The 13,455-nt window shown below is 34.3% G+C and overlaps 1 protein-coding gene across 2 annotated transcripts in view; it reads left to right on the top strand.

Annotated features, from left to right (window-relative positions):
- TRHDE (thyrotropin releasing hormone degrading enzyme) overlaps positions 1–13,455 on the top strand; it is a 260,813-nt gene that overhangs the window by 174,396 nt on the left and 72,962 nt on the right. For both annotated transcript variants that reach the window (XM_026667718.2, XM_087967997.1), the window contains exon 7: positions 469–534. In XM_026667718.2, coding sequence (XP_026523503.1) covers positions 469–534 — 66 coding nt within the window. The remainder of the gene's footprint in view (positions 1–468; positions 535–13,455) is intronic.

Below are 13,455 nucleotides of genomic sequence, written 5' to 3' on the forward strand. Positions count from 1 at the left end.
TCTGAACTGCTAATCAATAGTATTTCATTTATACTGATTACTCTCGTAGAACTAGTTGCCTTTCTTGTGCATTAAATCTCAATGTGTTATACTTAAATTACTTCATTCAAAGATATTCTTGTGAAAAATCAATAGTGGGGAAGAAAAATATTGTGCTTTTACAACATACTGTTTCATGTTGTTGTACTCATATCAGAAAAGTATAAGTTTATAGCTCTGTTTGAAAATAATCCCATTTCTGTATGTTCCTAAATTCATTTTTGTTTCTGTTTTTTTCTCCAACAAAGCTTATAATGAAGTATATAGATTCTAAAATGTTTAAGTTAAACAAAAATACTTTGGGGGGATAATTCTACATGTAATTAATAATAAACCTATAATTATTCTGAAATAAATATTGGAATAATTGTAAATTTCATCTATGAATGCTTGGATAACAACTCAATTTTTAAAAAATTGTATTTGCAGGGTGCAGCTTTAATTCGAATGCTGGCTAATTTTATGGGTCACTCAGTATTTCAGATGGGCCTACAAGTATGTAGAAACATTTATTTTTCATTCCTTATTTGCTTATCTTTGCATTTATGCCAATGAATTTTTATTGTCTGTGTTTCTGTCAATTTTAAAGACCTGATTAATGGGAGAAAAAACAAAACTGTGTTACGTAAATGTTGTATCATTGTAGAAAACGAAGGTTTATGTGTAATTTTCCAAGTTTCAAATGAGTGAGTTTTTCCCCATCTTTTAAGCACATTTTGTGGCTTAAAATTATTTATGTGAACATTTTTACAGTATGTCAGTTTAAGGGAATGGATAAACAAAAAGGATTTTGTTCAGTGACATTTCTACCTTAACAGAAGAATGTATATAAAAATGCAGGATTTCCTATTAGTAACAGCAATCTAACATAAAATTATTAAGCAAAGATAAACTAAATGGTTTAGGCATAACTGAAGAGATTCCGAAAATTTGTTTACCATTAAAAAGAAATTATTATTCAAATTATATGGTTTAATTCAGAGCATTATTACAAGAGTAGGAAGAAAAAACATAAGCAAGAAAACAAAAACAAAACAAAAAAAAAGAAATAGATAAAACATTATAGAAGGTCTATGGCATCTATTGTCCTTTAAAACATTCTGTGTTCTGTAGCAATTAATTTTAAGAAAATTGTTTTAAAATGGCAATACAATGGCTCATTACTGTTTGCAAAATAAAATAGAACAAAACAAAGATAAATTCAGGGAGATAGGTGTTGTATATATCCATATATTACTTGGCATGATGTGATAAGAAGCTGTAGACAATATGTGTCAATCCTGAAGCTGACCGGACCGAAACCATTTTGATGGTTCAGTGTTGCCACACTGAAGTTGATGAATAGGGAGGGGGAATAGAGATAGCTGGGGTTTTGTAGCCAAAACACAATACTTTCTCCTGGGAACCAAGGACATTCCCATCAATGGAAGTTACCAGGCAACTGGACAGGACTTTGATTGGACCATGTGACTATTTGGAAAAGGGGAGGGACTTTTATTTTTAGTTAGGTGAAACCCACAGGGACATTTAGAATTGGTTTTCACCAGCCATCGCCAATATATATCCAATAAAACTGATATTTGAGGAGTCCTGTTTGGGCGTATTACTTGGAACCCTGAAAATATGTAGATAATTACAGTTTTGTTTCACATTGCACAAAAATTATTATTTTACATTTTAATATTTATTCAAAGTTAATACCTGTAAATAAGCAAGGTATAGATTGGTATATTCTTAACGCAAATGTTAGAATTCTCAAATTTGGCAAAGATACCTGCTTATCCAGTAAGCGGATGTTTTGATGTGTATTGATTTTCTGCTGGAACATCCAAAGTTCTTCCAATTCTCTGTAGCCAGGAGAGCTTTGGTGGGGATGGGATGGGGGTGTTATTATATGTATCCCATTTTGGATTTTATGGTTATTATATTATCTGTAGTGAGAACATTTATTATATGTCATGGGTTTAATATAGTTTAGTCTTATTCTATGAATACAGTATATCAGGTTGAAGGATCCTATGATTTCTGACCTCTATCCAATTACACTTGGAGTTTTTCCAACACCATCAGTAGAAGATAGTTCTGTTGAAAGTAGTACAGACATTATCTTATCAGGAAAGTGAGTATCCCCAATTCAAATCTTCCTGATAGGGAAAGTATAATGTTAAGATTAGAAATCAAAATATACTTCATTTAAATGTTTTTTAAATAAAGAATTGGTATGCATTTGTAAAGCAAAGTGCAGAATTTTGCGGTAGTAAATAAGAATGTATAGTGCATTCCTAGAACTTTTGCTGTTGGTCTACAATAGGATTTTAAACTACCTTACTCATCTGAAGTGATTTCTATTGGGCCATGCAAGACATTCAGGTTGGTGAATTTCAGACATATTTCAGGTATATTTTTGTAAAATAATTTAAAGCAAATAATAATCATGAGCCATGGTGGTACAGTGGTTAGAATACAGTACTGCAGGCTACTTCTGCTGGCTGCTGGCTGCCTGCAATTTGGCAGTTCAAATCTCACCAGGCTCAAGGTTGACTCAGCCTTCACTCCTTCCAAGGTTGGTAAAATGAGGACCCAGACTGTTGGGGGCAATATGCTGACTCTGTAAACCACTTAGAGAGAGCTGTAAAAGCTCTGTGAAGCAGTATATAGTATGCTTGTGCTATTGTTATATGGGGGGGGGGGGGGGGGGGGGGGGGGGGGGTTAGGGTCAATACCTATATTCTTAGACACTACCTTAATAATTCTTAGGTCCTTTTTAGGCCTTGAATTATTAAGTTCCCATCAGTCTTAGATTATGAATCTAACTTTAGATTACTCATACATCTAACAGTAAAAACATTTTTAAAAAATTGTGGAAGCAGAGTTTGATTGTGGATTTTTATTTTCCAAAATAAAGCAAAAATGAAATACAATATTGAAAAAAACCAAACCCAAAACTTAACCTTCTCAAAAAAATCAATACAGAACTCACACTTTGGAAAGTGTCATAAAATTAATACAATAGTACTTAATGTTTTACTTATACTTTTATTTGTATGATTCATTTGTATTAATTAATATTTTAAAAAAATTAATAATAAGCATAACTGGCATACCTGTTGAAAAGTAAAAAATTGTGAATGCAGAATAATTCATTTTTTTCTATGTCAAGATAAACACTTCAGCAATTCCAAATAAATTAATGTTTCTAAAACAATTTAAAAGCAAACAAGCCAAGCAAAAACAACAACAAAAAACAATGCAACTTTGTTCCTTTGAAATGTGTTTAAGTAAATCATATAACAAACAGCTGTGATTGATGAATTATGCATGATGCACTCTGTTACTTAGAGGTGTCCTTTAAAATAAATTGATGTTCACCTGAAATACAATTATGGTTAGATGGAAAGGGCAATCAATCTTATCTGTTCTTAGTAAGCTTTCAATCTGAAATTTAAATAAACTCCATCTGGGATCATGGCATATATTAATATGGTCAGTCTATTTTCACCCAATAAACTGAGAGTTAAAACATAAAGCAAAAGTTAAATAAGCATATTAAATGTACTATATAAAAATGCATTTAGTGTAGCAATGACAGACACGATCTCCAGGAACCATATGCCACTCAGATTTTGAGGAATGTTTGTTTGATTGATTTAGTTTTGAAACAGAGTTGAATCTGAAATAATTAAAACATTATTTCTTTAACATTCTGCAATACATCTATATCTTGACATAGTTTCTAGGGAGGTTAATGTAGAACGTAAAAGAGTCACTAGATAGGCTATTCAGAAGTGTACATATTTGATTTAACCCAATACTTAGTTTAAGATGGTAAAGTGTACCTGTAATTAAAAATTACTAAAGAATATAGAAAGCTAAGGATTACCTGACTGTATTTCAAAGAAATGAATATAGACAATTATAAGGCAGAAGCTAAAACTTTCACTTAGCTACAAATGTTCTATGATAGAGCAATCAATTATATTAGTTAATATAGACAAATAGAGGCTAAAACAGTTTTTATGGTATCACTGAATAATGACATTTTGAATTATTTAAGGGAAAATAAGATGCAATTATGAATAATAAATGTGCACATGCCTTATGGCATGCTCAAAGAAAATATGACATCATGTTGGAAGATCTCCTTCTCTGTGTATTGTCTCATTGCACTTTTTCAACCATTGGTCTCTAAGGACAATAGAAATATAGATTAAGGTAGATTTTCTTTTTGACTTCTTTATATTTCCTGTTTAACATGAGCTAATTGCCTCAAATTCCTTTTAGTGCTATTCACAGAGATATTTTTTTTATCACTTAGGACTCATGTTCCTTATTCCAACAATTCCTTTCTTTCTGCCTACTAATAAGGGTACACATACTATTCAAGCTTGTATGGTCTTTCTTTTTTCTTTTTAAAATATAGGTTAAAGTTTTCTTAGTTTTACAAAATAATAGGCAGCCTTATAAAACTAATAAATGGATGGATAGATAGAAAAAAAATAGAGTGAGTCAGTCAGTCAGTTTGGTCTAATGGTTAGGGCACCAGGCTAAAAAGCAAGAAACCATGAGTTCACGTCCCTCCTTCGCCATGAAAGCCAGCTGGATAACTTTTGGGCCACTCACTCTCTGTTAGTCCAACTCACCTCACATGGCTGTTGTGGGGAAAATAGGAGAAGGAAGTTGTATTGAGTATATTGGCCACCTTGAGTTATTTGTAAAAACGGTAAAGGTGGGATACTAATAAATAACATAGAATAGATAGATAGATAGATAGATATAGATATAGATATAGATATAGATATAGATATAGATATAGATATAGATATAGATATAGATACAGATACAGATATAGATACAGATACAGATACAGATACAGATACAGATACAGATACAGATACAGATACAAATATAGATATATATTTGTTTTCTGAGGTTTTCGCGGGCATTTGTATGTGGATCTTTGGTTATTCAGGTTTTCTCCCGCATAAAATTGGAAGTATCCTGGCGATGTTTCGACGAAATCTCATTCGTCATTTTCAGGCTTGTGTCTTTGGCAACCCCTCAATCAATCAGAACACAGCCAAACCCCCAACCAATGAGAACACCCCCCCACCCAATCAGAACACAGCCAAGCCCCCACCCAATCAAGTCACACCCCCACTAGCAGTTAAAAGGAAGAAGCAGCTGCAAGCTCACATTACTCCAAGAAGCACAAAGCCGAAGACACAAGCCTGAAGATGACGAATGAGATTTCGTCGAAACGTCACCAGGATACTTCCAATTTTACGCGGGAGAAAACCTGAATAACCAAAGATAGATAGATAGATAGATAGATAGATAGATAGATAGATAGATACACACACCATACATATATACACATACCATACATATACCATACATACATACATACATACATATATATATATATATATGTGGATCTTTGGTTATTCGGGTTTTCTCCCACGTAAGATTGGAAGTATCTAGGCAACGTTTCGATGAAGTCTCATTCATCATCTTCAGGCTTGTGTCTTCGGCTCTGTGCTTCTCACAGTGATGTGAGCTTGCAGCTGCTTCTTCCTTTTAACTGCTAGTGGGGGTGTGACTTGATTGGGTGGGGGCTTGGCTGTGTTCTGATTGGGTGGGGGTGTGTTCTCATTGGTTGGGGGTTTGGCTGTGTTCTGATTGCTTGGGGGTTGGCCATGTTCTGATTGGCTGGAGGTGTGTTCTGTTCAGGTGGGGGCTTGGTTGTGCTCAGGTTGGTCTTAGTTACTGGGGGATTTGAGCTGGTGAGCTGTGATCTTGCTGTTTGGCTTAAATCCCCCAGTAACTAAGACCAGAACACACCTCCAGCCAATCAGAACATGGCCAACCCCCCAACCAATCAGAACACAGCCAAACCCCCAACCAATGAGAACACACCCCCACCCAATCAGAACACAGCCAAGCCCCCACCCAATCAAGTCACACCCCCACTAGCAGTTAAAAGGAAGAAGCAGCTGCAAGCTCACATCACTCTGAGAAGCACAGAGCCGAAGACAGAAGCCTGAACATGATGAATGAGACTTCATCGAAACGTTGCCTAGATACTTCCAACCTTACGTGGGAGAAAACCTGAATAACCAAAGATCCACATACAAATACCCGAGAACCTCAGAAAACAAATTATATATATATATATATATATATATATATATATATATATATATATATATATATATATATATATATATATATATATACACTGTACACAAAGAAGGCAACATTCAAGATGCCTCAGAGGCTATTTTCTATTTACAAGAATTTCTAATATAAGAAAATGACATTAGAATAGGTCATTTGTCATTAGTCAGAAGGTTACAAGAACTGATGAATACCCACTGAAATATGTTATGCAACCGAAGAAGAATCAGTTATGGTTCTGAAAAGCTGTGTTAGCAAATCTGGAATATAAGCAGTGGCCAACTAATTGGAAGAAGTCAATATACAGTACATTCCAAAATCAAAAAAAGGAGACTTAACAGGATGTGCAAACTATTATACAATATCCTTAAGTTCCCACGCTAGCAAAATAATGCTTAGGGTTATTCAACAGGGATTAGAGACCTACATGGAAAAAGAGATGCCAGATGTTCAAGTGGACATTAGAAAAACTTGAGGAAAACAAGACATTATTGCTGATGTAGATTTTTTAAAAAAAAATCATGATGGACTTCATGGATTATAGAAAGATTTTTGATCACGTTGATCGTGTCAAGCTTTAAAGTGCCCAGGATAATAGGAATCCCAAAATATATCATGGTCCTCATGAGAAACTTATATAAATATCAGGAGACCACAGTATAATGAAACAGACTGGTTCTAGGTTAGCAAAGCAGTGAAACAAAACTGTATACTCTCCCCTGACTTATTCAACCTACAGGATAAATATATATTAAGGGAAGCTGGATTAGAAAAAGGTGATCACACTTTTAAAACTGGAGGAAGAAATACCCTATTATCCACACTATTCTGATGACACTATCCTGATGTAAAGGATCTGCAAGCCTTAATATTAAAAGTCAAATAGTACTGTGAAAAAATAGGAGTAAAATTATAAAAAAAAGGAGTATAGAAGACCAAATTAATGACAACAGGTAGAACAGGCAGTCTTAGAAGTGGAAATGAAAATAGCATAATGGTGGATAACTTCTGCTTTTTAGGTCAACCATCAACAGTAAAGGAACAAGCAGTCAAGAAATGTGCTGCAGACAAGCATTGGGTAGGGCATGGAAAATATATTTAAATATCACATTGTGTCTATACCTACAAAGATCAGAATCATGCAAGTCATAGTATTTCCTCTAATACTCTATGGAAACACAAGATAGACTTTGAACAAGCAGGACAGCATTGATGCTTTTGAATCTTGGTGTTAGAGAAGATTCCCAGAATATCATGGACAGGCAAAAAAACAAAAAGAGCAGGTTGGGGACACATCATAATGGAGAAAAATCTATCTATGTGGTCACTCCAAGTCAACATGATGGAACATAGTCAGTCAATCAATTGCTTAATATGTTTTCCTTGAAAGCACTCATATGTCATTATCAAAGAAAATAGGAAACAAAAGAAATCATTAGGAATTCTTTGCAGTTGTTCTCTCTTTGCTTATATTCACAAATGTAAACATTTATTACACTTTTTTTAAAAAAAGTACTCATGCCCCACTTGAAATGAAATATTTTAATACAAATATTTCATGTAAACTATTCAGAATTATGTTTAAGAAAATAATGCTAGGAGCAGTTTTATATTCTTTAATAAGTATCTTTTTAGAAAGATATTTTTGCCACACTAACAAAATTTTCATTTTAAATTGGGAACTAAGATAAAAGTCCAAATATATATTTTGAGTGACTTTCTTGAAGAGGTAACTTATGTCATATTTGCTTCTTCTGCAATGTTCTTTACATCTGTTTGCTTTTATCTTTTATATGGTTTTATTATTTTTAAGCCAATATATATTTCTGTGAGCTTCTTGGTATTATATTTCATTTGCCATTTAGCAGCTCATTGATCATATATATGTGTATCATTTTGAATTGCAGTTGCTGCTATATTTGTGTTCATCATTCATTTTGATTTAACGCATCATCAGCAGTTTACATTCGTTTACTGGGGACCTCTTGTCTCTTTGATAAATTTACAACTTTTGTATTTTAGACCAAATGTATATTATCCCAAGCACTTTATATCTCTGGAATTACTCAGACATTTAAAGTTTTGGCAATAAAATAACCCAACAAAATATTCCCTGTTAGCATAGCTGTTTGGGATTTGTTTTCCAGTTAACCTAGTAGCTGGAGAAATATGTAATTGATGCAAACTAATGAACAAAAGCCTTTCAGATGGATTTTCTCCCACAAGAAGTGTCTGGAATCCATAACATACTTTTTCTTGTACAGCTGGATCAGTTTAAGTTCTTATTTATTTGGAGTTTTACTCTATATCACTCGGATTAAATTAAAACACAATAACCAACAGGAAAAATAAAATAAAAATGATAAAAGCATCAGAAAAACACCTAATACACATATATACATAATTAAAAAAGAAAAAGAAAAAAAGCTGCCAATAAGTCCAAAATAAAACAAGTATCTAAAGCCATTCAGAGCAAGGTACCTGGAAGCATTTTAAGTAAATGAAAGATAACTTAAGATGTCTGCGACTATGTCTTGATGGTGACAGGTATACATCTGCCCCCTTTGGACTGGAAAAAGCACAAAATTGCCTTAATGCTAACAGAGTCCTAGGCTGCATTAGCAGAGGGATAGAATCAAGATTACATGAAATGTTAGTATGACTTTATAATGTCTTGATACTGTAAGACCACATTTGGAATACTGCATTCAGTTTTGGTCACCACAAAGGATGTTGAGAATCTACATGAAGAACAGTTGCAAGAATAGGTGTGTCTAGTTTAATGAAAAGAAAGACTGGGGTGACATGATAGCAGTATTGAAATATCTAAGGGGCTGCCACAAAGAAGAGGGGGGCAATTCTCCAAAGCACCTGAAGCAGAACAAGAAACAATGGATGGAAACTAATAAGGAGAGGACCAAGTGAGAAATAAGAGAAACTTACTGACAGAACAATTGATCACTGGAACGGCTTGCCTTTAGAAGTTGTGGGTGCTCCATCACTGAAGGTTTTTAAGAAGAGATTGGACAACCACTTCTCCAAAATGGTATAGGGTATCCTGCTTGAGCTCAGGGTTGGACTAAAAGATGTTCAAGATCCCTTACAACTGTGTTATTATGTTATTCCCAAGAAACCATAATAAAAAATAATAAAAACCATATACCGTTCCTCCTTACTTCTGTCTACTAAGGCCCACTAAGTCCACTGACTTCTCCTGAGACTTAGCTGTGTAAATGAAATAATTACTGCAACTGCAGCATAAATAGTATTGGCAAATGCTCATCACAAAGTTTAAGAGGATAGAATTCCTTATGGTTAAGGCAGTAACCACTGGATTGTTATAAATACTAAATGACAAGGGAGTTACAACACAGTTTCACACATTCAGTTGAATTGTCTGCATTAAGGTAAATTATTCTGTCATTTGTAAACTGAGTGACTGTACCTTCATGCAGCATTATAATTAAAAAGAATAACTGCCCATTATTATATCTGAGGGACAACTTTGGCCAAAACCTGTCCCTTATAATAGAATCAGAGGCTGATTTAAAGCCAATAAAGGCAACATATATATACAGGGGGCTGCTGCATTGCGGCTGGCTGATCAAGTAAGAAGATTCCCACTCCCATACTGCCTATTGTCTTGGTTTTTATTTTTTCAATTTAATTTTTTCTAATTTAATTGTCTTGTGGGACTTTTTTTTTTTTACTTTTTATCATTGTAAGCGCCTCTGAATAGCTGCATCAGTGAGATGGGCATAATAAAAATTTAATAAATAAGTAATAAAAGTTGTGATACAAGAAGTTGGCATATTATTTCTTAGGCATAATTAATAGGCTAAATGTATTTGATAAGGCGTTTGTGCTGTTCTTATGCTTAGAAATGGGAACAATTATATATTGGATCCAGTCACCTGAAATTTGGAATTATTGTGAATATGTATAAAGAAAGAGGTCAGGACAGGAACTCATCAATCAGCTTTTTCCCTCCAGTAACTCTGGTACCATTGGGTACTTTCCAACTTTTCAGTTGGTTAATGAATTGAAGAATCTCTAAATAGAAGACCTGCGTCCAAGTAGGAATATTATGAAAAGACTATATGGCAAATAGAAAAGGGAGAACTAAAAAGTGCGCTACGGAACTGTCTGGCAGCTGAAATTCTAGCCTTCAAGCATTGTTTTCCTTCACAACGAGCAATCATTGACTTCCCAAATAAGGAGGTTGTCTTATCTTTGTTTTATTTCATTCCAATTTTCTTGGCTAAAAGCTTTCCCACTCTTTTCAATATGTACCCTATCAGATATCCTGATGAAACCAGAGTTTCAAGTGGTAGAGACAGATCTTTTGATAGTGGGTTTTGTGTGTGAGAGTGAGTTTTTAAGTCAATTTTGAGGTTTGGGGGCAAGATTTTTGGAAGTGGTTTGCCCTTGCCTTCTTCCTAGGGCTGAGATAGAATGCTGGGTAGAAAGTCATCCAACTGTTTTCCATGCTTACGGCAGGAGAAAGACTCAAATCTCCCAGTTTCCAAGCTAGTGCCTTTATAATCGATACACCAAATTGGCTCTCTCTAGTAGTATATTAGGAAAGCATTAATAATGTTCAGATGATGTTGTGGCCATGATTATTGCCTCTGCTGGATAGAGTTGATGGTGGGCATTCCCAAAACCTGGAGGTCTTGTCTAAGGTTAGTGATAATTGTATTCTTTTTGTCTGCTTTGTGATCCATTGAGCTCTATGGCTAATTCTAGCTAATTCTAGTTCCAACAGTGCCTGTATTATTTTTGGCATTAACTAGACAATTTGATCAAGGGCTAGTCCAGAAAAAAACAGTAAAGGGAGGTGGTCACTGTCATGATGGATTCAGAAAACTATAATTATTATGTTTTAGCGTAGTCTGTTTATAGTTGCCATTATGCCATGACTCATAACAGGTATTTTTAACTCCAGGGATAATAGCTTATTTGATGAGTCAGCCACATATTGTTAGAATTCTTTTTGGGAATGCATTTGTTTATTTGTTTTACTTGATCAACTTTTTTATAATAATTGTTATATTTCAACTACTTTGTAGTTTTCTTTTACAAACAATTGTACTAAGTAGGAACCAAAGTTTTGTATAATAGCACTGCTTCCAAGAAAAGGGAACTGCTAACTCCTTCACATTCTAAACTATTTGGCCAAGAAGTGAAATCTTTTCACATGCAGACAGAAAGCCTTATATTAGACCTTCCAGTCATGTGGAACACTTGCACATGTAATGTTAATTTGTCAATTAACATTAATTAGTAATCAATTCAGGTTTTCATCAAAGATGTAGAAATGTGGAATATGGAATGAGAAGATATATTTATACTGGAGGTTAAGAGAAAGGCAGAGCACAAGCGCTTCCTTTTAAGTGTCCTTCTAAAAACAGTTCTATTTCATATCAATTTTGTGTAATGTAGAGTGAATAGTTATTGTACAGCATAACATTAATAGTACTGAAATTTGCTGATTAAAAAAAACACTGTAGTATTTCTGCAGTTATACTCTGAGGCTGTTTCTTTATGTCACTCATACACAGAAAACAACCAAATTTATTTTTCACCACTTGATTCTGCCATTTCAACTGCCAGTTGCATATCACTACCAAAAATACAAATATTCAAATTAGTAATGTCTTTTTTGAGATCCACTGAGGTAGCACAAATGGGAATATTTGGAATTCCTGTTTGTTTGTGAGGAGGTGCCAATTTGATTGTTGCTAGTGATGGCATTAGCCAAGTATATATTTTTTATATTTTCCCCATGATTCAATACTGAAATATAAAAATCTCTCCCAAACTCATAGCTGGAAAATTAATTGCTCCAACTTTAGGCATTTTTCCTTCTTCTATAATGAAGTGGATTGTACGTAAATAATTGATAGATACAGGAAAGGTGCTAGTGATTTCAATTGCAATTCACTTCATTATTTCTCATGCCTCATTAGTGAAACTAGAAATTTTAAGTATGTTTCAAATATGTTCAATTCTAACATATTCTAGCCCCCCAAAATATCCTATTGTGATTCCAGAAGAGGCTGGATTTATCTAATATTTATTTATTTACATAGACTTAAAGAATTCTTAATTCAAATGACCCTGAGCACTTTACTTCAGTTAAAAAAACCACTACAATAAAAAAGATGAAGTTTTAATTTTGCTCAGACTTCACCTGAAGTGTTTTGACCTTGAAAGAAGTAGTTTAGTTTGTGAAACAGATCTGAGAAGATTGATCAGAGTGTTGCCCTCTTAAACCATTTTGCACATTTATAGTCTCATGGTTCCAAGCCAAGCCAACTAAAGAAAAAGCCACACTGTGAGCAGAAGGGGTCTTTTTACTGGAGTCTCAGCTTGGCACATGGTGAACAATACAAGTAAAAGGTTTCTAGCCAGCATTACTGGCTTCTGCTAGCCAGTTGGCTATACAGACTCAGCATGCTCAGCCCTCCTGTTCCTAGTGGCTCCTGGTTGGCTCCAGCAAGTACTCTTTTGACCCAGCTCCAGCAAGTACTCTTCAAGCCCGGTTGCTCCCTGGTCGGCTATAGCAAGTACTTTTCAGGCCTGGATGGCTTCTGAACTGGCTTCTCTTCGAGAGTGAGTCCCATCACCTGACACCCACCTGTGCACCTCATGTACTTGTGTGTGTGTGTGGCAACTTCGAAATGGCACATTGTGGCAACTTTTAAATGGCACACTGTCTCAGACATTGACATCTAGTTTTTACAATATGCCTTTAAAATTCCACATCACAGATTTCTATAAATACTTCCTTTATTTTACCTTGTGGCAATATTTCTTCACACAACAGAAGGTTCTAAACTATTATAAAAACAACTCTTAACCGGAAAATAATGGGAAAGTCTTAGTTCCTTGTTGCTAAATACTTATTTTGGATAGAATCACATAATTTTAAAATGGATGAGTTAGTCATCAAGATAAACTTGTATTTTTTCATACCCTCAAATAATTTCCTAGCGCATCAGATAAAATGTTTTTGTCCCCCATTGCATCATGTTTTAGTAAATATTGCACAAACATGGTATAAAAGTGGGTAGATCTATCCGGTGCAATCTGTTTAGAACAGCTAGAAATTGGCATGGCTGGTAGGTACAATAAAAAGAAACAGTAACAACGTATGTTTACATGCTTTTCACATTTAAAATATTAAACTTAACCTGTTATTGCCAATTTAATAAGGCATCTAATGAAAGTGCC

This window comes from Notechis scutatus, chromosome 6, assembly GCF_049901735.1.
Source record: "Notechis scutatus isolate UNSWTSFEM ecotype Mainland chromosome 6, rNotScu1.2, whole genome shotgun sequence".
Taxonomy (NCBI): Eukaryota; Metazoa; Chordata; class Lepidosauria; order Squamata; family Elapidae; genus Notechis; species Notechis scutatus.